We start from the raw sequence: 26,642 nt of genomic DNA, 5'->3' as shown, positions 1-26,642 counted from the left end.
CAAAGCCAGTGTTAATTTTTCATTTATTAACACTCCTACGAAAAGTGGGGCCTAATAGGCCCCAGAGCAACTTGAAAGGTTATTAATATTAGGCTAATAAATTTGTATTTAAATGAAATTGCCATTTCATTTGATTTCATTTCATTAAATATCATTTAAATTTCATTTAAATACAAAATTATTAGCCTAATATTAATAACTTTTCAAGTTGCTCTGGGGCCTGTTAGGCCCCACTTTTCGTATGAGTGTTAACCAGTGAAATTATAGTAGAGCTAAAGCCAGTGTTACAGTTGTTTGTTATCCAATGAAAGCATCATACAACCAAAACTGATATTATAGTTCTTTGTTATTCAATCAAAGCTTGATATAGCTGAAACCAATGTTTTATTTGTTAAATTAACTATTTCAGAAGTCTTATGTTAGTTTTTACTTGAAGATTTTTGGTTACTTAACAATCATATAATTATCAGTATAATCTTTTTAAGTGTAATGTTCTTTCAACATATGAAGTATCATTTAGTTTTAATAATTTATTATATACCTCAAACTTTTTAACTTGTTTTACTTTTGTTTTTAATTTTACTCTGTATTACTGGTCTCATGTTACTTATTTTATGTAACATTGTGATTTTTATATGTCATGAAGCTTTTTAAAAATTTATGTTAACAATGACACTTAAAGAAGGTACTGAAGTTTAAACAGCTCCAGTAATCTGCTCATTTCTGTGTGTTTGTGGGAGTATTTGTTACCATATTAATTTTGATTGTAAATCTATTACTTGTACATTTTTATATATCAGTAAGTCTGGTAGTTGGAACACAAATGGCTGAGCAAAGACGATCGATCAGGTAAAGAAAATTTGATGATATTAATAACTATAGGTCTAACTTGTATACACGTTCTTATTACTGATAATAGTAGCATTGTGTTACTAATAGTAGTAGCATTGTTTAGTCGGGATTCATTAAGTTCGTTGTTTAGTAATAAGATACAAGAGTAAATGGTGAATTTTTTCATATGAATATAAAGCTTAATTGAATGTACTTGTAAAAATAAGTGTTGTAGAAGTGAAAAAGATAATGTATTTGAAACTATGAGATCTGATGTACTAATGATTATTTATCAGTGATTTATTTCATTTAGTTCCTGGAAAATATGAATTTTGACAAACAAGTTCTGCAGTCAACTTTCCTTTCTTCATAAAAGTCAACCAAAGCTTAACACTTTCTATCCATATTTCTATCCAACATAATTTCAGCAAGCCAAGTAACATCAAAATACAATCATTAGATTACCCATTCTATAATTTCAGAAATATGCCTAGCAATATTAAATTTTCTACTTCTTGCTTTACCATTGTGCATGGACAGTCTGTCAAAACTCCTAAACTTTTCAGCTGAGATTTAACTTTATGCTCCACATACAGATATTGAGTACTTTTTAAATCTTTAACATTTTAGTATTTTAGTTTTCACTGTCATTTGATAAAGAAATCAACTATGCATCCTGTTTTATTATTTCTAAATTTGGAACTTACATTCCTATGTATTACTGTCAGAACTATTTAACTCTTTCAACATGACTGTGACTAAACAGTTGTAGTTTTCAAAAAATGTTCAGTTCTAGTCCAAATTGTTTCCAAGTTGGCATGTTTTAATGCTTGTTTATATTTCTAAAAATGTAAGAATTTTTTCATATTTATGTCTAATCACTAAGAATGTCCAGTATTTTTAAATGTAAAGAAACAGTCTACAGATTTATTCTTTTGAGAATCATTGTATTATAAGCAAGTTTGTAACTTTTCTTATTTGGGTGACCATCAGAAGTCTTAATAGAAATAAAGACTAACACAGTTTCAGTTTGTTCTTCACCAGCCAGTTTTTGTTTTTTTTTAAACAGAATTTTAACAAATTCTTTCCATTTGCTTTTCACCAATTTTAAGATATATATATATATATATATATACATACATACACCCTTTGGTAAAGCCATGCTGAGGTTTCTTTATTACTTTTCAGTTTTAACAGTGACCTTCTAAACACATTTTGAGAAAATCTTTAGGGAGTTGTGAGATGTATGTTAATATAGAGCTTAACAGACAAAAACTTGAATTTCAAATTGATAAGATTTTTTGACCTGTTAATACTTACTCCGAGACTTTAAAAAAAGTATAAAAATTATGTTTCTGAACTGCTTTTATTTTGAACAAGCTCCAATTTTCCTCCAACAGTTGTTCTCTAAACTTGGTTTCAACATATAACCTCTTTTTACAAATTTTATTTTTTCCTTGACATTCAAGTTTTTTAACCTTATTATGAATGCAGATGAGGGTCAAAGTGTGTATTGCACAACCTTTTTTATATTCATTGTTTAGTTATCATTGTATTTCAATAAGCTTGACATCAAAATGTACTTTATAAATAAATTTTTTATATTATCAAAGTCTTAGTTTTTTAATTTCAAGAGAAAATAGTTAAATTTTTTATGCAGCAAATCCTACTATGATTTCACGTTTATGTATTTTTAAAATTTCATTTACAAATGCTTCAGACTTTTTAAACAGTTAAGAAGCATACTCTGTGTACAAAAAGCTAGAATTTAAATTTTCTACTCCTTACTCTACTAAGATATCACTATATTTGCTCAACCTACAATGACCTCTCACATCCCTTGTTTTTTAAGAGATATCTCTGTAATTCTCTCTGACTTGCCAAACTTACTTCCAACCAATGGAAACAGCAAGTCCTGCACTGTATCAGTTTGATTGTCTCTTTTGTTTCAGTCATAACAATTTATGATTTGCCATTGGAGCTTGGTAAGATGTTATTCCAAGAAGTAATGAATATTTTTAATCTCTTTATAAGTTAGTAAAAGTGCCAGATAAGTTACAAAAGGACAGTGTAATCTAGCGAGTGTTATATCTGTAGTTTTTTTTTAAAAATACATATTTGAAAGCTAAAAGAATCACTTTTAAACATCAAGTATACCTATAAAAAAAATAAAGAAGGCTTACAAAAACAAATAACCAAGTGTAAAATGGCCTGTAGGTGGGGTAACTCTTGAATTTCTTTTTATTGATTGATATATTTTTTTAATAGATGTGGATGATATAGTGTTGTTTGTGTGTTTGTTCTGATGTCCCATTTAGTGTTTCACTGCTTGTCATAGTAGTTAGATATGGTTCACTTCACAAAAAAATTAAACAATGATATTAGAGGAAAGCAGTTACAAAATGGTAATAAGCCTAAAACTTTCGAGATAGATAATTGTAATTATCCATTGCAATGTGCTGTCACTCTTGATAAAATATTTTTGACTTTCCATGATGATGAAAAACCCACTTGAAGTAAAAAATGTATTCTAAAGATGGCTGTTTTGGGTATTAAAATTTTGATTAAAATAAAGTACAGAAAAATGTTTTGACCTTCTTAAGTCATCTTCAGGTTAACATCTTCATCATCATGAAAAGCAAGAATGATTTCATGAAGATACACTTAATACATTCAAAGTTTATTTCACAGTTACAAATTTAGTTAAGATGACCAGTCAATCTCCATCCCTCACAAACAAGCAAGTTATATAAATGAACTCTTTAACTTTCCACCAGTGAGCATTTTCAAAGAGACTTTAGGTTTGTATGGAAGGTATTTGGGGCAGGAGGGAGAAGACATATTGTTTGTATAAAAGGCCTGATGAGGGGTATAGTTTTATTTTTTCATGTTTTACTAAACCTGTAACAATATCTATAGCTTCAGTTACATTTTTCCTATGCAGTTCAACTTTCCAATTTTTCTCTCATACTACAATTTATGAAAATTTTTTTATTATCAACAACACTTAATACGTCTGCAGAACCTTATCATTTTCACACGGGATTGATAGTGTTACAGTTGCTAACACTAAATGCTTTTTGCGTAGTAAACCATACACAATTTAGTACTATAATACAAAGTATACTATTTTCTCTTGTATTCCAAAAGGGTGATAATTTCCTTCAGCTTTGGGAAGAGAAAAATTTACACTGTTGATATCTTTAAAATCAAAGTCTTTTTTAAAAATAAACTTGTATCTTTTTGTTAAATATTTCTATTCAGATCAGGATCTTGCAAAAAGTGCCACCTATTATATATTTTTGTTTGTTTCATTTCATGTTCCTTAACTTAAACATGTACCTGGTATTCAACCTGCTAAATGTTGTATGTTTCTGAAACATTCAAATAGTTTTGAACTAATTACTTCTGTTTTGTTTTCATTTTTTACAGACACATGTTTGCAATTATTCTTTAATGTTTAAACTGCTTCTGGAAGATTTGAAAATTCTTTAAAGAGACATTTTCATAATTGTCATTTAACTATGTATGTATTTATTTTAATTATTCATTGTGGCTTATACAGAGATTCTTTAGGAATGTTGAAACTTGTCTGATCTGGAGGAGCGAGTCAAAAGGGTCAAATTAGTGGAAAAAGTTGGATAATTGATTGAAAATGCAATTGAATTTTATACAAGTAATAAATATTTTAAAATGCTTTATCAGCTGTCCAAATTGATAAGTACACAAACTATGATGAACAAACCTATTCATTTTTTATTTTTCTCCCAGGGCCAGAAAGAGTGTTAATTATGAGAAGTTTAGTGGTGGAGGTAGTGATGAAGGTAAGTGAATGAATGCTCTTATGTCACTTTTGTTTTGAAGTAGGAAAAGTTCTGAAAGTGTATATTCTGTTATATTATTGGTATCTTTAAAATGTCTATTTTTTATGTTAATAAAACAATTCCTTTTTTTTTTGTCAAAACTGAAATGTCTCAGAAGAATATTTAGAAATTTGTTATTGTTCTACAATATTATCTCATATCACAGACTGTTAAAGGAAGAGTTAATGTAAATAATATAAGTAGCACAATAAGTCAGGTATTTTGCTAATATGTTATCTAATACTGCAAATACTAAAAATAGTATTTACAGGTTATATACTTTACCAAAATATCATGTGATACTACAGACTGAAAGGAACAGTTAGTGAAAATGTTCAAGTGGTATTTTGAAGTTATGTAGCTTATCTCAATGTTATATGGTACTGCAGACTATTAAAGGAACAGTTAGTGAAAACTTTCAAGTGGTATTTTGAAGTTATGTAGCTTATCACAATGTTATATGGTACTGCAAACTAAAAGAAAAGTTAGTAAAAATGTTCAAGTGGTATTTTGAAGTTATGTAGTTTACCTCAACGTTATATGATACTGCAGACTATTAAATATGCACATTATCAATTATTAGTTGTTATTCTTAGATGACTTCACATACTCTTCAACCCCACCAACAAAAAAATCCAAAACAGAAAAAAATGGGAGATTAAATAATCTAAAAAAGGAAAAACAGAAAGAAAATGACTCAAGCCAAAGTATCCCGGTGGAAAGTAAAGTAATGCAGAACATGGGAAAAGAACATCCACATCAAAGGTAGTTTTTTTTTTTTATTATTGTTATATAGTTTCTGAGAAGAGAGGTCACAACATTAATTTGAGAGTTTGTAGGAAGTGACTGATGACTGTGAAATTCTAGGTCATAATGTCCTACATCTCCTGAATATAACACATTGTAAATTATTATATAGGTATTTTCTATTCCTCAGTCTTGATACAACCTAATATACCTTTTCAATATTCTGAAATCTCAGTAAAACAAGAAGATAAGAGGTTGAATATTTACATTGTATCTTGTTATTTATACCACATTTCTGGTTGGTTGAACAATCTGAAACATATATAAGGAAAAAAAAATCTTAACATCTTGTTACACTGAGAATTGCAGATAGAGAATTAATTTAGTTATTTCTTCTCAAAAAATACAAATTTAAAACTTAGATGACATTAAACCTTGAATTGTGAGGTCTATATCTCTGTTCTGGGTCACCACCTGTGTATTCAACATTAAAGGATACAGTTATGTAATTATGAATTAAAAACATAACAAACAATGTATAAAGCAGTAACTTATTTGAAACTCAATCAGCTCAAGGGTTGGTGGTGACAGCTATTCATTGTTAGTCTTCTCTATATTCAGAGCTCAAATTAGTGACTTTGCCATGAGCTTTCCCCTTCAACCATTAGGACATGCCACACAAAGCTGACCAAACTTGAAAGTAACAACAAACTTATAATATTAAAATCATATTTTGATACCCACAGGAAGGAAAAGGGTAAAGAAACAACTTGTGTAACTTTGTGTTTAAAAACAAACTGATGTCATGGAAATATTTAATTACTTATATAGATGGAATAACAGTAAACAGATGAGAAACACTAGCTTTGATTATTTTAATAACATTCATTGTAATTTCACTAATAGATGTCATAAATGATCAATTTAATTGTACATCTATTAACACCTGTTGTACTAAATGTGTTGATAAACAATAGGAAAAAATTCAGAATGTAATCAACTGACTGTTTAAAACAAAGTGAATTTTTCTTTGTTATTCTAGCTTCAAACCTCTGATGTTCTCAATACATATGTGCAAAAAATAAGCCATTAAATACATAAAATGTTTTTTTTATTAGAGCAGCCAATGTATTGTTTGTCCAGTTTTCCCCTGAAGAAGAAATGTCCACCTTTGAAAGTGCTTGGGTTATAGGGTTTCTATTCATTTCTATCAACACTAGCATTCTGTTCTTTCATACATGTATAGTTGCTCAACTTTGCATGTTAGAAAGTTATTTTAAGTAGAGTGGCTAAGCATAGTTATTTTCATAAAGATGCTTTCCTAATAAAACATTGGTTTTACCGTGGTCAAAGAATGAAAACATTTTTGAAATAGTGCTCTTTGTAATAACTTATTATACAAGATGAACCTTCTATGTTATCAAAGTGTAATGCAGAGCAAACTGATGTTAGATTTTCTTGGTTTGTTTATGGTTTGGTGTAACTATTTTGGAAAATATTTGTAAAATCATTGATATTTAGGTTGTCAATCTCGGACAAAGTTTTCCAGCGACACCTTGAAACAGCCATACAGATTTCTAACAGGGAAAATAAAAGTGTGGTTTCTGATAATAAGAAAGGTGAGTTCATAATATCACATTTTAAGTAATATGTAACTCAAACTGATCTTATACATGCTGATAAATATCATCACATTCCTTTAACTGGTGAAACTTAATCAGTAAATTGTAGACATCTGCGAAAACACCTTCTAAGCATTTTATTGTTACTCCTACTACTTTTATTTAATGTAATTTTACAAGATAAAGTTGTTAAGTTTTATGGATAAGCTTAGCTGGTAGATACAAGTAAAAATTGACTTTTTAGTTACTAACATCAATTTTTAAGAAAACTTGTATCTTTAACTGGGAAACAATAGTTTAATTTTGTTTGGCTATTTACATTTATTTCCAGAAACTGTTAATGAAAATCATACTGACAAGGACTATCTTGATGAAGAGAAGGACAAAAGAAGTGCTAAAGATCTGGATGGTGAAGTTGAGGGACCATCTCCTAAATGTTTCAGAGGAAAGAAAACTGAGAAAAATGATCTTATGTCAAAAAAAGGTAAAGAAAATACAAGGAAGTTTCCACTTCTGTTTCTTACATCAAACATAGTTAAATGGATTATAAGGAAGTTTACACTAGTGTTTTGTACATCAAACACAGTTAGAGGGATTATAAGCAAGACTACACTTCTGTTTCTTACATCAAATATAGCTACAGGAATTAGAAGGAAGTCTACAGTTCTATTTTTTACATTAAACATAGTTAGAGGAATTACAAGAAAGTCTACTCTTCTGTTACTTACATCAGACATAGAGGGATTACAAGAAAGTCTCTGCTTCTGTTACTTACATCAAACACAGTTAGAGGGATTACAAGGAAGTTTGTCTATGTTCTATGTAAAACAGTTATGTAACTTTATACTTTGGTATATTATTTATCATGTTCCATTAAGCAGATTTCATGTTAAAACATGACTGCAGGAAGAAACGCAAACAGTGGCCAGTTTTACAATAAATCTTGTACATATATTTAATTTTAAATATCAGTTGGATTATTTTAAAACTACCTTTGTTTTGAAATATCTGTGTTGAGTTCTAATAATCCCTTTTTTGATTTTTTCATGTTAATTTTATTAATATATTGATTAATAAGAAATAAATTAAATATTCACATTCCACCATCTTGTCTTTACCTTTCATAGTGTGGTTTTCACATTCCACCATCTTTTCTTTACCTTTCATAGTGTGGTTTTCACATTCCACCATCTTGTCTTTACCTTTCATTGTGTGCTATTCACATTCCACCATCTTGTCTTTACCTTTCATTGTGTGCTATTCACATTCCACCATCTTCTCTTTACCTTTCATTGTGTGCTATTCACATTCCACCATTTTCTCTTTACCTTTCATTGTGTGCTATTTACATTCCACCACATTGTCTTTACCTTTCATAGTGCACTATTCACATTATATATAATCTTGTCATTTTAATGACTAGTTTTTACCTATATATTCAGTTGATGCATTGTGTTTCATCACAATCTTTAAGCCTGTCAGTAGAAAATGATGTTTTAATTGAAATGTGAAAGCATTAGTTACTAGTGCATTAATGTTTACAGAATTCCTTTATAGTACTTTAAGGTGTTACATAGTTCACATTGTGATGCATGATAGGTTTTTTTTTTCATTTATTGTTTGTTTAATTTGTCTATATTAAAGGTCTTGAAACAGATACAGACCAGAATGTATCCATTTCAAAAAGCACATCTTCCAAATATTCATCAGTGCTTATAAACCCTTCTACAAGAAATATTCCTAGTCCAGGACTTAGACCTTCAGGAAAATTGGTAAAACTTCCAGCTACAGGATTAAAGATAGGACTGTCTCGGAAAGCTGTGGTTAAACCCTTACATTCAAGTGTCAAAGTTTAATAGTTTTAGAAAAACGTGGTGAACTGTGTTTGTTACTTTCAGCAAAGGTGAAATTTGATTGGTAATGCTTTCTTTTGTATACAGAACTCCTAAAAAAATTGTAAAAATCTCTTTTTTGTGTGTACCAAACTTTGTTTTATCATATATTGTATGCATGTTTGACCTAATAATTGTATACAATGTTAGCGTATAGTTTTAGAGAATGGCAAAAATCATATGTGGTGTGGATATGGTTACTAGAAAGAGTGTAATATTTAATTGTGTCATATTTTATATATATAGTTCTATTTTAAACAAAATTAGCATAAAATGTTTCCTCCTACATGTCCTGTTTTATAGCCATAATCCAAATTTGTACTAAAACTGATACATCTGGAAAATGTGTGAGAAGCTGAATATGATATGTGTTGATATTTGACACAATTGGAAACTACAATGTGTGTATATATTATAATTCGTAAATATTACTTTAAAACTGAACCATTTAAGAGAGAAGATACTTTCATATTTACTTACAAGTAAAATGTTTCACAAATCTTTGAGCATGTTTTCATAATTATGACTACAAAGTGAATTAAAACAGGGATCTGATTTAATGTAAGAAATGTAAATACTCTTAATAAATAGAAACCAATAAGAGACACAGGATGAAGCATTCTTTTCCCAAAAGTAGTCAATTTGATAACTGTCAGCACTGTTGGTAGTGTAAGATAGAAATACAACCACTTTTATTAATCTATGGTTTAAACTAATTCAGACAGTACTAACCTCCTCTTTTGTGGCTGCATACAGAATATTTAGTATTTTGATAAATAAAAATGATCTGGCTTTTTTTGCGGCCCGGCATGGCCAGGTGGGTTAAGACATTCACCTGAGGGTCACGGGTTTGAATCCCGGTTACACCAAACATGCTCTCCCTTTCAGCCATGGGGACATTATAATGTGACAGTTAATCCCACTATTTGTCTCTAAAAGAGTAGCCCAAGAGTTGGTAGTGGGTGGTGATGACTAGCTGCCTTCCCTGTAGTTAGTCTTACACTGCTAAATTAGGGACATCTAGTGCAGATAACTCTCGTGTAGTTTTGCATGAAATTAAAAAACAAACAAGACAAACTTACTGCTGTACAATAACCCATTGGTATGAGTGGAAGGGAGTTGAAGTAAGTAGAATTAGGGATGGCTATTGCAAATTGCTTGAATAGCTTTACGTGAAATTTGAAAACAACCAAAATAATTTTATACAGACATGTAATGATCTGCTTTGCACTGTTTTTGTTCTTTTTTATAGAAAGTAAAACATACTATAGTGTGAAATGAAAAACATATATTTAGCAATTGTAATTTACATATATAATAAGAGTTTTAATAATTTAATACATTTTTATAAGGATTTATGATAAAAGAGAAAGTTATTAACTCCCTGTTAACAATAATAATTGCTCAAAGCTCTGGTTTTGTTTTGTTTTTTCTTTCTCCAACATTTTTCTGTTTTACTAGAAGTAATATCTTAAGATATTTTTGAATGATGTACTTTTGTTAGTGTAATTATATCTCTGTAAATAAATAAGCCTCATTTGAAAGAGAACTTTCATTAAATTCCTACATTTGATATTATAAATTTACAAGTTGATGGGTGATATATCAAAATAATACTTCATTTTCATTACTTCCTTAAATGATTGTAGAATAAATAATACTAATTAAAAGAAATACTGATCGTTAAAGCAAATGTTATTATTTCTTTTTTCTTCCCTGAAAAATATTTTTTTAAAACTGTGACTATATTTCTCTAATGATGACTAAGAAATAAAATACATTTATGAGTTAATGTGTTGTACAAAAGTGAATTACATTGCTTAGTAATGAAACTATGACAAATATTCTCAATAAATATAAGTCAGAGAAAAAGAACAAAGCACTTTTGTAATGTTATTGAGAAAAAGAACAAAGCACTTTTTTAATGTTCTTGAGAAAAAGAAGAAAGCAATGTAATGTTATTGAGGAAAAGAATGAAGCACTTGTTGAGAAAAAGAACGAAGCACTCTTGTAACGTTCTTGAGAAAAAGAACAAAGCACTGTAATGTTATTAAGAAAAAGAACAAAGCACTGTAATGTTATTGAGGAAAAGAATGAAGCACTTGTTGAGAAAAAGAACGAAGTACTCTTCTCCTGAAGTTATTTTGTTAACAGTTTTAGGTGACCTTGAACAACTTAACTGCGAAAGGAAAACAAATAGGCTTGAGTGTGTTATAAAGTGACAGAATAGACTGCTTAAGGGTATAGAATTATCCCATCTTTATTGTAAGTGACTTTAATAATACATGCCGTTATTATTATCTTCGTATAGATAATGCTTTCAGATATCTGAACAAAATAAGGCTGGTAAACTTCCCGTAGCTAATAAATCTTTTGTGTTATAGAAGAGGATAAATAGTTAAAGGTAAGTTTAGTGGTGTGGTTATTCACAGTAATTTATTTGTTGTTTTAATACATGTTTTACTCGTGTAGTAGTGGTATAAAGAATTTCACGATTGTATATTATTGGTACTACTTGTGCCACATAACTTGTTTACAACATTACCTCTTAATCCAATCAATTTTTAACTCGCTACTTAGCAAATACTAGTGATTTCAGCGAATTACGCGTATCACCAGTAAACCTGGACAGTAAATATGAAAACGCTAAGTGTGAGCATCATATAGTATTGGTTAGCTTTGAATTTCGCACAAAGCTATTTGCACGATCCATCTATCATTTAGCACTGAAATGTTAGAGAGAAAGCAACTAGTCACTATCACCCACCGCCAACACTGGAGCTGCTCTTTTTACCAACGAACAGTGGGATTGATTGTAACATTATAAAACGCCCATGACTGCAAGGGCGAGCGTGTTTGGTAGAACAGGGATTTGAACCCGTTACTCTTGGATAAGGAGTCAGGTTCCCTAACCACTTGGCTATAGCGTTGGAGTGGGCATTACGTGACTAGTGTGTTTAAAAGTTTTTGACTCGTAACTAATCCCGTATTTATATACGATATTTTGAAATATGCATATATGATTGTCAGAAGCATTTGTTTTGAGGAATATTATGGAGGTATATATATAGGTGCGTGTTGGGCTAAGGATTCTTTTACAGACCCGTCTGTGACTTCTTGGCAATAAAGTTAAAAAAAAAAAAAGTAACAGCTCATATCTATTTATATTTCAAATAATATGTTGACAACAAAATAAACATATATACAGAAACTGTTTAAAACATGTAGTTCAGCCTGTTATCTAGTTTACCACTGTTCACAGAGTAATACTTGTTTCGGTGTATTGCAGCACATGTTTTTGATCACAGAGAATGTCAACTGTCATCGGTAAATTTTGACAAAACTTTAAAAACATTAAGAGATAGCCTCAAATAGAGTTGGAATATTTAAAGTATTTGATTCCTACACTAACTCAATCTCTATCTATACTTTCGTATACCTTTTAGATGTTGTTGTGGAATCGTGTTTTTTGTGGGGGTTTTTATATGTGTAATTTTTTAACTTCTCAGTTCAATATCATTTGACTCTGAGTTGGCTTTAGAATGGTTTAACATTACATCAAAGATCTTTATTGTATGAATACTCTTAAACTTGGTGGTATAAAATATATTTAACATCTTAATACAACTAATGGATCATATGATGTGAATCGTACGTATATTTCGTAGGCAACGAAATGTCAAACTTTTAAAGTTTTTGATGTCTATTCGTATTTTGTAATAGAGTATAATAAGGAATGATGCATTTACATTATTATTATAGCCATAAATGTAAACAAAAACCCATGAAAATTGCATTAACAATATTAGAAATATAAACATGATATATATGTAACAATGTCAACTATTTCAAATGACTGAGCGTAATAATTGTAGACAGAGCCCTTTCACAGTTTTAGTCCTTTTAGATTTGCCAGAAACAAGACAATCTGGTGAACGAGGCCTCTTTTTTTCCAACTTGTGAACGATCGCTTTGGTGTTTCTATGCCGCTTAGAAAACGAGAAATACCCATCTACGCGAGCGCTGATTGGTTGACAAGCACTGATAACGTAACTATGGATTCCACACACACACCCTGTACCCAGTATGGAGAAGCATCGCACTCAAACTATTGGTAGACGTCGGAGATACAAATATTTTTTATTATTTCAAGCACAAACATGATTACTGCAAGTAGCCATTTGGACTATGTCTTTTATTTATTATCAAAATTTATTTGTATTTCACTAGAAATTTTCTTTTCAAGTTCTGGGGAACAATTTATCACTTTATTGTATAGGCCTATATAATATATAATAATTTGGGAGTTGCAACAAGTCGTAATATTTGTCTGTATGAGCGTATAGTCGTAATGTATACACCAAAATCGTAATGATTACGCTCAAGTCGTAATGGTTGACATCTCTGTATCCGTAATCAATAACATACATATAAACGGTTTCGTATCAAAACAGTATATTATACCTGAATCATTTGGAATTCATAAAGCTAATGTATCTTTCTATTCTATGTAAAGTATGGGGTTTTACTTCTGAATTTAACTCAAAAACTTGTTGAATAATACTGTGGTAATAAATTTCTTCTATTATTCGAGTTTGATTGCAATAAAACTTGTGAAAACATTTGAAGAAAAGACCAAATTTATGTATATTTGTGCAAAAATATTTTCTATGTTACTCAGGTGACTTCAATAAACAGTGATGTTAAAACTGTTAGAAAGACCAGTGAAATACAGTTATACCATTCTGAACTGTAGGTGTTTAGAATGGTTTGATAAAGTTTTCATTGATGAAAATGTTATGTGAGATGAAGAAAAAACGATTCTTAGATTGTATTTACAATAAAATACTTAGAAAGTTTTCTCTTACATGTTGTGTTGGTTTTTGTTTAAATATCTGTAATTCTTTTAAATTTTCTCTTCTGCATCATTTTATTTTTAGTTGGTTTTAAAATTGTTAAGCGTTATTAAAAGAGCAGCTGTTACATTGGCAGCCAAAGTATCATGTACACTTCAGAACTGACCATTTATAGCAAATATTAATTCGTTAGGTATCTAGGCCTAATGTTGCGTTTTACCAATCATTATGAATGAAACTGAGCAGAGAACGTGGTCAGGCTAACTAATCAATGAATGTTTGTTGTAAAAGTATAATCAATGCTATTAGAGTGGCTGCCAGTTTTGGTTTTATTCTCATGCCAAATTACTTTTCTTCCCACTCTTAAGGTGTTTTTGATTAGATACAAGTAATCTTTACCAAATAAAAGGAAAACACCAGTTTTGAAACTTTGTAGAATGGACAACAACTACCTATTGTGGTGACACAAGTGTAGAAGACGACATTTCGAAAGTCTTTCGCCTTTCGTCTTCAGAAGACTTTCGAAACGTCGTCCTCTACACTTATGTCTCCACAACAGGCAGTTTACCATCCATTCTACAAAGTTTCATCATGAATGCTCTGCCTAAACAATCTATAAAAGAACACCAGTTTCATTCCTGTTAAATTTAGTTATAATTCAGGAAAAGCATTAAGAACCGAAATTCTATAATTGGTAGCAAATAGTTTGTCCGATGTGGCTAACCGATAAATGTGAACACTTTTATCGCTATAAATTGGGGCTAAATACCAGCAAAGTGTAAAGCTTAGCCCAGCTTTATGCCTTAAATAAATAAATTGTTCGAATATGCAAATTAAAATGAAATAGAAAATCGACAGTTTTTGTCACTTAAATTTACAAATTTCTTGGAAATTAAAACATTTATGAATTTGGCCCAAACTGAAATATATGTTTTTTTTCTAAACTAAATTAGCATATATAACAACTTACAAATAATTTTCAATAAAACTAATGGCCAGGTGAGTTAAGGCGTTCGAGTCGTAATCTAAGGGTTGCTGGTTCGAATCCCCGTCACACCAAACATGCTCGCTCTTTGAGCCTTGGGGGCATTATAATGTCACGGTTAATCCCACTATTCTTTGGTAAAAGATTAGCCCAAGATATGGGGGGGGGGTGATGACTAGCTGCTTTCCTTCTAGCTTTACACTGCTAAATTAGGGACGGCTAGCGCAGATAGACCACGTGTAGCTTTGCGCAATATTAAAAAAACAAACAATAAAAGTAATTTCTGTATTGATATAATGTAAGAAATATGTATAACTTTGTTAAGATGTTGTGATAAAAATAGAAGCCAGAGTTAGTTTTGAAAAATAGTTTCTTAAAAGTTTTAAATATTTAAGTCTGTATGGAGTAAACGCAAAATAATTTGGTGTATTTAAAGTTGAGTATGAATATTGATATTTAAGAAATATATTTTAAAAAATGTTAATTTTATTTGGAAAGAAAAGTAAAATGCTTCGATGGAGTTAAAATTCGGTAAGAATAATATTATTCAATTATTTTAAATAGAGGCAAAATTTCATTACAAAGAATTGGCGTAGTGCCTGTTATTCTGTTTCCAAAGAATTGCAAGAAAAATTAGCTAAATTTGTAGCGTCATCTATTATACAGAAAACTATTTTTCACATCAGATCACAATCTTCCTTATCTCTTGACAAAAAAACGAAGTTTAATGAAATCAAATAGTGTTCATTGCCATCTATTATCTTGAAATCTGTTTATCGTTGTTTATTATCATTTCAACTAATGATATTAGATGGCGAGTATATTATTTTTGTTGAGTTCAATGAATATATGCAAGAAAATAGTTGTAAAAGAATCAATAATCACTTTTCAGATTTAGCTGAAAAGGAAATAAGTGTATTCTGAAACGATCAGACGTTGTGAATAAGGTGTTTGTGTTATGTCAAACATTTTTCACCGCTATTTTTGAAATAATAATTCGTAATACTTTTCTCTAAAATAATATTATTTAGATAAAACGTCTATGTTAAATTTAGGTCTTAACGTAAAAGGTTCGTGGTGTTAATCAAATATAATTATTATATATATTTAGTGTGTATAGAATCTTCCAGAGAAAGAAAAATAACTTTGTATTTTGTTGTGTTTTTTTCAGTTATGTAATTATGCTCTCTATTGAATGTGGTATTGACATGTGACTGACACGATGGTCAAAAGTAAGAATCGCATCTTTCAGCTGTGAATTGTTTTTCCTTATTTTAAATTAGGAAAATTGTAACACTCAAACATATCAAAACAAATAAGAATTTGTTGTATATTTTGTCGAAAGAACACTTTGGAGAAGTCACCCAACAAATTAGAGTACGTTTGAAAAAGAAAGATTTGATGTCATTACGACTGGTTATTATTGATTGGAAGCTTCCACAAGATAAGTTGAAAATATTGGTCTTATCTGTGGTTTATTAATAGCAACTTAACCTTTTACTGGTATTGTGGCTCTTAGTTCTTAGTAATTTATTTCATTTGAAAAAGTTACCAAAAGAGGCCTGGCATGGCGTGCGACTCGTAATCCTAGGGTCGCGGGTTCGCGCCCGCGTCGCGCTAAACATGCTCGCCCTCCCAGCCGTGGGGGCGTATAATGTGACGATCAATCCCACTATTCGTTTGTAAAAGAGTAGCCCAAGAGTTGGCGGTGGGTGGTGATGACTAGCTGCCTTCCCTCTAGTCTTACACTGCTAAATTATGGACGGCTAGCACAGATAGCTCTCAAGTAGCTTTGTGCGAAATTCCAAAAAAAAAAAAAAAGTTACCAAAAGGTTCACTATGCAGTTTTGTTTACATCCAAATCAGGTCCAGTGACTTTAATAAATACGAAACAGAGTCACTTAACAGTAACAGTAATTCTTATAGATTTTGTATTCTTGATGGTAACATTACATCGTGGTCATAGGTCGCGATGTCCAGTTCTCTGGATCAGCCAGTGAGATTAAGTCATTGTCTTAAATAATGAATGATATATTCACTGAATCCTCAAGTAAAATGTGGTTGTTATTCTAGGTCACAATTCACTATAAGAATATCTAGTTTGGCTATTTAAAATATGTATTTTTAAAATGTTCTTCTTATTACATTAAAGTATTAGATACGAAAATTTGTGGCTACATAACTGAAGCTGATTTTATTTTATAAAAAAAACGAAGTTTTATGTGGGAAAGTTGGCTTTGTATAGATTAACATTTAATTAAACGCCGACTTAAAAGTTTCTGTTTTTCTCAAACAAAGGTTGTTACATAATATTTTGTTGGCCTGGCATGGCCAAGCGAGTAAGGCGTGCGACTGGTAATCCGAGGGTTGCGGGTTCGCGCCCGCGTCGCGCTAAACATGCTCGCCCTCCCAGCCGTGGGGGCGTATAATGTGACGGTCAGTCCCACTATTCGTTGGTAAAAGAGTAGCCTAAGAGTTGGCGGTGGGTGGTGATGACTAGCTGCCTTCCCTCTAGTCTTACACTGCTAAATTAGGGACGGCTAGCACAGATAGCCCTCGACTATCTTTGTGCTAAATTCCAAAAAACAAACAAATACATAATATTTTAAGTAAATTTATGGTTCCAATGGAAAATATTAATAATAACATCGCTGTATAACAATATTACAGATGTAATATGGTACAAATGTTTAAAGATACAGTCAACTATTCCTGTATAACAATATTATGGATGTGATATGGTACAAATGTTTAAAGGTTCAGTCAGCTATCCCTGTATAACAATATTATATCTCGTGTATCCTTGTAGTGCTGCTCTGAATCCTGTGCAATAATTTAATATTCATTCTAAAATAAGAAGCCCACGATTGATTGAACACAATACTCTAAATGTGGCCTAACCTGTGACCTATACAATGACACTTAACCTCTTTTAGACTTGTATTCAATATTTCTGTAGATACAATCTAACATTCTATTTGCTCTACCACTATCAACAGTACACTGTTTGTATAGCTTAACAGACTGATTAACTGCTATACCACAATCCATTTTTTCTCAATGACTTTCTTAAGGTTGACAACATTTCCTTTGTGAATCCTGTGTAAACTATAATAATACTCCACTGTTAAATTAGAACTCTGCTTAGCTAGCTTTCTTCGACAGAACGGAAGCAAACGAACAAGATGTATAAGGAGTAGTAAATGTCTTTATTATGTTTATGTGTTGCTATGAAAATAACTAAAATGTAAAAACTTGAAACATAACTTAAATAAAAACACGAATAAAACTTCTCAACGAGTTCTTCATGATGTGCTTAAGTTTTTACCAGGTTTTTAGGTTGTTGAGGGCTTGATAGGGTCAGGTACATTTTAGACCTCTCCACTGCTTTTGTACTTCTCTCTTTATTGGGTTTTTGGTCTTAATATCCAGGGAGGGTCAGGTTCACTTGGGCTTCTTCCCAAGTGCTATCATTAGTGCTATCAATTTATATGCTGTAGGATGTTGAATCTATATGTAGGTCAAAGTATATAGAACTTGTTCCGACCCCTTTCAGACGAATGTTTATGTATGTATTAGTTACTACTTTTGTTAATAGTCATTGTCAGATAGGTAGTTAAATTTTTTTTTCTTTTAAAGTGCTAAGATATCAGGGCTAAATTAACATGAGATTTGTAGTCTAGTGATCGATGGCCTGATTACATTTTTATTTCTAAAATAGATATTAACAGGAGAAAGGTATATTTTCATCATGTAAGTAGTATTGATTAAACTCACATAATAAATCATTTTTTGCCAATTTTTGTGAAAGTGATATAGAGAAGTATGCGAGAGTCTATCAGTATTTTTCAATATCTGTGTATTATTTGTGTGTGAATTTTGATGAGGAATATTGTATGTTGAAGTAATAATTGAGTTTTGTATTGTGTTTAGGTGTTATGTTTAACCAGGCTGGGCATTCATATTCTATGGTTGGTCTCTCATATGATTTGTAGATTTTAATTATATTGTCTGGTGAGGTTCAATGATTTTTACCGGTTAGACTTCTTGCATAATTAGAACTTTCAAAATTCTGGTAAGTATATTATTTGTATGTTTTAACCCGTGTTAACTTCGTATCATGGGTTAAACTTAGGAATTTTGCTGAAGTAGTGGTCTGTAGAAATGTTCTGTTCATGCACAGTGTAGGTTGGTCTTTTTTATGTCTTATTCATAAAATTACTTGATTTCTAGACACATTTATTCTTATTTGATATTTTTGGCAGTATTTTTCTAAGTTATTTAATAAAGGTTATAGGTTTGTTGTTGTTGTGAAGGCAGCTAGTCATCACCACCCACAAAACGGCTTTGTGAGTCTGTTTTTTGAATTTCATACAAAGCTACACGAGGGTTACCTGCGCTAGCCGTCCATAATTTAGCAGTGCAAGACTGAAGGAAAGGCAGCTAGTCATCACCGCCAACTCTTGGGCTACTCTTTTACCAACAAATAGTGGGATTGACCGTCACATTATAATGCCCCTACATCTGAAAGGGCGAGCGTGTTTGGTGTGAGGAGGATTCGAATTCACGACCCTCAGATTACGAGTTCAGTGCCTTAACCACCTGGCCGTACTGGGCCTCGTCGCTATGACTGTAAGAAGTTGGGCAAATGACCGAAACATATCCTGTTATATTTGTAGTAAATTTGTTATGAAGAAATCAAGGAAAAACTCTATGTAATTCGTCAAAAAGCGGTGACATAAAGAAAGTGTAAAAACTTACATCTCTTTCAGAAGCGAAACTTGAAGATGGAATTTTGTTGGGCCTCAAGTCACAAAATTGACTTTGGATGAAAGTTCTAAAGCACAATGAGGAAAGTTGAAAAAGAAGCGTAAATTGCCTTTAAAGATGTTATTTACAAACATAATAATAAAGAAATAATAATTTGATCTTAGTGAGAGTTGTTGTTTTATCGATTTGAAAAAAAAAAAAAAAACGCGATAGAAAAGAAAATCTGGATAGCTGAAGTATGGATAATCTGTTACTTAAACCAAAACAGCTTTTATGAAGTTTAGCTTTGCAGATCCGTGTTATCACCAGTATCTTGAATATAATTAAATAGTTATAGTTTATTTGAAATAATTGTAGAATAATTCTGTGGAGTTGTAACTTGGCTTGAGTATTAACTATTAGGAAAAGTATCTTAAATATGAAATATTGTTACAAAGAATTGTAGTAATTCAGGTTATTTATCCAAACAACTAAAATAAAATAATTCTAGCTTTGTTTTATTTCTATTATGCAGAAAACTATTTGATGAAATCGGATCAGTGTATACCACTGTCTATTATCGAGAAACTATTTCGCGTTATTGGTTGTTTATTAATAGAAAACGAGTTTGTTTCCTTTTTATTTTTTGCTTCAGCTAGCATCTGCAAGAAAAGAGAAAATTGCTATATCTGAGAAAACATTAAAATATTAATATTAAATAAAAATATTAAATTAAAATTTATAGAATGTGTGACACATATTTATCTACAAACGTAACTGTTTTATTAAATTTAATTAATATTAAAACTAAACTATTTACAAAGTGAAATAATAGCTCAAGAGAAAGGTCCACATAATTGCTATAGTTTAAAAGAATAAAATATTTTATTTACCGAGAACATTCTCTGTTGGTTATTCTGTACAATAGTAAATTACCCTGCAGCAAATTTAACGAGAAACATGAAAGAGCGGAAGAAAAACATAATAACATTTTAAGAACAATATCCTCACAAGTAAATAGAAAAAGGCTGCTATTGTGTTATTGCCCACAACAAACGTTCAAACGATGATTTTGTTTACAATTTATATAAATATTTAATCATACACGAAGTTTTGCCTTCAAATATAGACGATCTTAGAAAAACTCAACTATCGTTATAACTGAAGTAATTTAAGATCAGATTTGACTGTACTTCTTAGTAACGAAAACTAGTGTAGAAGAAACAAAAACTAAATGGCCAATCGCACTATCGGATTATTATTATTATTAAAATATTTATTATGTAACCTACAAATGCTACACATTTAGAACATAGATTATTCACAATGATTAACGTTTAAAGAACACTAGATCACCATTGGTCTTTTTTATGACCCTCTCCTAAACTTAAGTAGTCCGATAAACTCGTATTGTTTATTATATCCATTTTGGCTTATTATTTCAGCGTATTCTTACTTCCGTTCTTGTTACTGAAAGTATATGAGCTTAATTAAAGTTTTGAGTCTTTGGTAATTAATACAAACTTTTATATCATTATACCAGTTTTTGTCAACTACCAGTTGTACAGTGGTATGTCTCTGGACTTACAACTCAATAAAAGAGGTATCTTTACCCTTGTTGGAGATAGCACAGGTAGCCCATGATTTAACTTTGCGATTAATTTTAAACAAACAAATTACACTACGTAACACAAATTTTGTTCCTGAATAGTATGTGTTATTTCTTAATTTCTTGTTTTGTGAAAGTACAGAAAAGGGCCATTATTCCCTTAAAACTTTGCTTTTGTGACCTGGATAATGAAACTTAGATATTAACCTATTTTCTATGTAAAAACTGGCAAATTTGCACATTTTCATAAGGTCTGAATGAAACAACATATGAATCAAGATTTGCATGTATTTACACTAGAGATGTACAAAAATGTTTAGAAGTGAGTAGTTTTTCGAGATTTGCGGCTGTAACGCAAATGACCTTCACGTATCAGCCCCCAAATACAGTCTTCCATCATCTTTTCGTTATACGCTCCCAGGTCACAAAAGCAAAGTTTGAAGAGAAAAATAAATCTTTTCCGTTTACTTTAGGGATAAGCAGTTGAGAAATAACTGGGGTATGAATTAATTAATTTTTTTTTCTCTGGTTATTTATTATTATATTTTATATGATGAAAATACGTTAGGTGTATAATAATCCTATAAAACAATACAGTAAAAAAATTATCTTAAAATTTACCATAACTTTAACTACAGCCTAAATACATCACTTTGTGTCTGCTTTACTCATTTTCCACTTTATTTCGTTTGGATTTATTACTTTTCTTTATCTCACTTTATATTATACTGCTATACAGTGTCGAAAAAGTAAACTTTTTATGTTGGGCAATAAAAGATTAAAGAAAAAAAAGAAAGTATACTTTTAATTGTGATATTAGCTTATACAGTAAAGAAACTTAGCTTAAATCGTACCCAAACATTAAGTTCAGTCTAGAAGAGCAGTCTTTTCTCTTTCATTAATGTATGTAGTTCCTACTTCATTTCGTGAATATTAATTAACTGAATTTTGTTTGTTGTCATCACACTTATGATACTATACTACTGTGAAGTGTCCGAAAGTTTGATATGAAAGTTTAAAAAAAAGTGAATAATATTAATCTGTTAAAGGAATAAATCTTTAATATCCGAAATAAAAACTATAGTGAAGAAATATTAAAAATTGTTATAATAAATTGCACATTAACGTTATTCAGTCGCTAAACATAGTCCTGTCTCAGTTCTATTCATTTTCTACTTCATTTACTTTATATTTATGTGTTTGCGTTGAACATTAGGTAGAGTATACTGTCAGACAGTGTTAAAAATTATAAACTAAGGAAAAACAATATAGGATGTTGACATCAAATAAGTAAACCATTAATATATAAAAATATATTAGAGTGAGATAATTAGCATAAACTTAACCTTAACATTATTTTCAATTTAGAAACATAGCTCTATCTCTGTTTCTGTCATTTACAATTTTATTTGCTTTATGTTATATTTATGTGTTGTAATTGGATAAAACATGAAATATAATGCTATGTAATGTCCAAAATAAAATCTGAGACGAGAAATAAGTAAACTCTTGATATTTAAAATAAAGCCATATTTATATAATAGATGGCCGTAAAGTCTACATGGTCACAATGAGTGTGCGTGCGTGTGTTTTTCTTATAGCAAAGCCACATTTGGCTATCTGCTGAGCCCACCGAGGGTAATCGAACCCCTGATTTTAGCGTTGTAAATCCGTAGGCTTATCGCTGTACTAGGGGAGAGGCTCTATAGTGTTTAAGTGTACGTTGTGTGTATCAGTTATTTAAATATCTAATAGCCTTACCTTATCCTATTATGTATATTGAACATTTAATGATATTCTCAGAAGATCCTATTAATTTATCCCTCTGTACTATTTAGCTTGATAAACTGTTGTATTTCTAATAAATGAACATGTAGTCCAGTCTATCATCAAATTCACCATTTCTCATAACGTTAAGTTTGTTTCAACATTCAGCAATTCTCGCTATTAATGCCAGACAATATAAAATATTTGTATTTATATATTTAGTTATATTAAAAAATAGACATACTGTCATTTCACATTTATTTAGATTTTCTTTTGCTGTAAGTTTTTGAATGTCCGTAACTATGTTAAACTGTTCCTTGTATTATTTGGTTCGAATTCGTCAGGAAATAGTTTTAAACGAGAACAAGAGAATCGATTTATAGACTAGTTTATTTAAGATTTGATGGATTTTAAACATTGGAGATTAAGAATCTGAAACATATGTTTTGTAACGACAGTGAAAGCTGAATATGAATATATTTTGAAAGTGTATAGACGTTCACACTTATTGTTGAAAATAATTTTGATATAAAAAATTTCTAACCTTTATAGTCAGCTTTGTTGAATTGAAAATGTCACATCGTTACTTGTCTGTTAAAACATGGATTAATCTGTGAGTAGTTGTCATTGACATTTTTCACCAAATAAATGTTTTGATTTACTATGTGTTATTTAAATATACTATATTCATTTAATCCAACCAATCATCAGTCAATTATAACAAAAATTGTAAAAGGTTAGGAGTGGTACACATATAATGTCGTAGTGTATATTATATGACTGGTGTGTTTAACATATTTCTCTCTCACACTAACCCAATATTTGCAGTGAAAATTTACGGATATGCGTATATAATCACGCTAGTTAATTCTTGTGTATTAATGACAAAAACGAACTGTCCAACTTTCTCAGAAACAAACATGCAGTCTAGTCTGTCATCTACTTTAACTCTTATGGAGAAATCATTCTTTTAGAGTATTTCAACTTTCGTTGTTGATCTCAGAGAATATGTAAATTTTTTACAGTTTTTAGAAGAGAAAAACTGCGCTTCATTCTTATTTCTTCTTCGAAGTACAACTTTCGATCCAGTTCTCCATGTAGATCGCTGGGTGGGGCACCATTTGGCAACAATACGCCAACTCCGATACCAGAGAGTACTAGACTTACTATAACATTATAAAGAATCCACTACCTTGGCTGATAGGTTGTGAATGTCTAAATCGGCGATTTTAATTTTATCAGCTGGACCATGCCACAGTTTTGTTAATTCATACAGAGCTTATTAGTGTACTTTTTGAAAAGTACATTCATTTTTTTTTAAACTTTCGTTTCAATTAGATTATCTATTTTATTGGCAAAATGGATAACAGCTTTCTGATTTTCATCTTTTCTAATTAATTACAGTATTATCTCATACTAATTCACGTTCGGTGTTAGTTAGCAACATTTCACGAAATCTACAAGGCCTACAATTGGTAATGGAACTGGAATGTTCTTGGAAATGTACTTATCTATATTATATGTCCTCCTACCTATTTCTATTCTTCGCAATATGATAAAATAGGTGATTTTTGGTTATTATATAACCAGCTATTCTTAATGCGTATGAAATTTTAATTAAAAAGCCCGAAATTCCTTCCAAATAACAGAAATTCTCCAGAAAACCAAGACTTCGAGCCCGAAATTCCTTCCAAGTAACAGAAATTCTCCAGAAAACCAAGACTTCGAGCCCGAAATTCCTTCCAAGTAACAGAAATTCTCCAGAAAACCAAGACTTCGAGCCCGAAATTCCTTCCAAGTAACAGAAATTCTTGAGCCCGAAATTCCTTCCAAGTAACAGAAATTCTCCAGAAAACCAAGACTTCGAGCCCGAAATTCCTTCCAAGTAACAGAAATTCTCCAGAAAACCAAGACTTCGCATTTTCTTCTCAACAAACTACACCTTACTTAATGACAGCAGGTTGAGTCGAAATGTGATTGCTATGAACTATATTAAACAGTTCATAATAAAGACTGAACCAAAATACCGATTACCATGAGCGATTTGTTTGTTTGTTTGTTTTTGAATTTCGCGCAAAACTACTCAAGGGCTATCTGTGCGAGCCGTCTCTAATTTAGCAGTGTAAGACTAGAGGGAAGGCAGCCAGTCATCACCACCCACCGCCAACTGTCTTACCAACAAATAGTGGGATTGACCGCGACATTATAACACCCCCACGGCTGAAATGGCGAGCATGTTTGGTGCGACCGGGCTTCAAACCCGCGACCCTCAGATTACAAGTCGAACGCCTTAACCCACCTGGCCATGCCGGGCCACCATTAGCGATATCTGACAGGTTATCTTCACATCCGAAGATCAAACAGAACTGTTGATTACAAAGTAATGCTAAATCCTTTAATGACCTTATTTATATAAACAACAATAAGGGACTAGACCCAAACTGAAATAGACTTTTTTGTTTAATATTATACAGAATACAAACTTGAAAGGATGTTTTATTTGATCTCTCTCATTACAAAATATTTTTACAAACATTTTCAGTTGCCAATAAACTTTGTAGATACCCAAAGTTACCAGCGGTTACAACACAGCGATATTATCTCTGGGGGCTGACAAAAGAAACAAGGCTCGAGAACACAGTGAAGTGAATGGCTTTCTCGACTGCTAATGGAACGTTCATTCCTGAATCTTTTCATAACGAGTTGAAATCGAGCAGTAGAAAATGTCAGCCACATTTAATCTACTCATAATTTAGTGTGTTCAAGATCTCTGAAAGACAGTAGTGAGGAAAAAGAATATATAAATAGGTACGTTTAATGATATATGTAAAGATCTAAATAAACAGACACATAGCAAAACACGGAAATCCCCCGAGTTTCTTTCAACATTCCTGATAATATCATGTTTCCATATTAATTGTAATTAAGTTATTTCAAATACATCTTATCGTTGCTGTGAGATGCTAAAAAAATTAAGCCTAGAAGTAAGCTTCTTTTTTTCTCCTTTGCTTTGAATAGAAGCATGTGTCAGACGAGGATATGAAATGTAATATGCATAAGAAAACCAGAACAATTTACAAATGTTTATTAGGATAATCCAATGTCCTCCTAACAAGACAAACGCAAATTATTTCAAAATCGTTTTCTTGAAAATTCTCAGTTTATTCTCCGATTTTTTTCTTTATTTTAATACTATTTTCCTTGTATAGTATCTGTTACTTCACATATGTGATCGCGTATATCTGTACTATTAGACTAGCATTCACTTATTTCACGTCATCAACTACATAAACTGAATGAACCTCTGAAGTTCCATGGTTCGCTTCCTAAAACCACTCGCTTCCTCGCTGCTCTCGAGAAAACATGCACCACGTTTATGGACTGTAGATGTGTTACACATCTCACTAATCGGTTAGAGTATAGATTCTCAACCGTGGTCCACATGGACCCTAGGGGTCCATGGAATATTTCTGGGAATCCACAGGCAAAACATAACAAATTGGGGGTCCACAATGATATTTTGGTGGTCCATGAAGAAAACCAACTCAGAATGGTTTTTATTATTAAAAATTCAATTTCTACTGTAATTTTGGTTGGATTGGTTTTGGTTGTTTTTTTTGGAATTTTGCACAAAGCTACTTGATGGCTATCTGTGCTACCCGTCCCTAATTTTGCAGTGTAAGACTACAGGGAAGGCAGCTAATCATCACCACCCACCGCC

At 31.1% G+C, this 26,642-nt stretch overlaps 2 protein-coding genes across 3 annotated transcripts in view; one reads left to right on the top strand and one right to left on the bottom strand.

Annotated features, from left to right (window-relative positions):
- Positions 1–751: 751 nt before the first annotated feature.
- On the top strand, positions 752–10,748 carry LOC143247326 (uncharacterized). The gene is made up of 6 exons (XM_076495178.1): positions 752–849; positions 4,603–4,655; positions 5,291–5,459; positions 6,963–7,060; positions 7,395–7,547; positions 8,708–10,748. Exons 1-6 carry the CDS (start codon positions 824–826, stop codon positions 8,917–8,919), a joined length of 711 nt encoding a protein of 236 aa, XP_076351293.1. The 5' UTR covers positions 752–823; the 3' UTR covers positions 8,920–10,748.
- A 9,299-nt stretch (positions 10,749–20,047) lies between these two features.
- The window catches only part of LOC143247325 (2',3'-cyclic-nucleotide 3'-phosphodiesterase-like), a 29,803-nt gene continuing 23,208 nt past the window's right edge, over positions 20,048–26,642 (bottom strand). For both annotated transcript variants that reach the window (XR_013026513.1, XM_076495177.1), the window contains exon 6: positions 20,048–20,207. The gene's annotated coding sequence lies outside the window, so the exon portion shown is untranslated. The remainder of the gene's footprint in view (positions 20,208–26,642) is intronic.

Source organism: Tachypleus tridentatus, chromosome 3 (genome assembly GCF_004210375.1).
Source record: "Tachypleus tridentatus isolate NWPU-2018 chromosome 3, ASM421037v1, whole genome shotgun sequence".
Lineage (NCBI taxonomy): Eukaryota > Metazoa > Arthropoda > Merostomata > Xiphosura > Limulidae > Tachypleus > Tachypleus tridentatus.
Note: the sequence above shows the minus strand (reverse complement) of the source record. Positions and strands in the feature narration are given on the sequence as shown.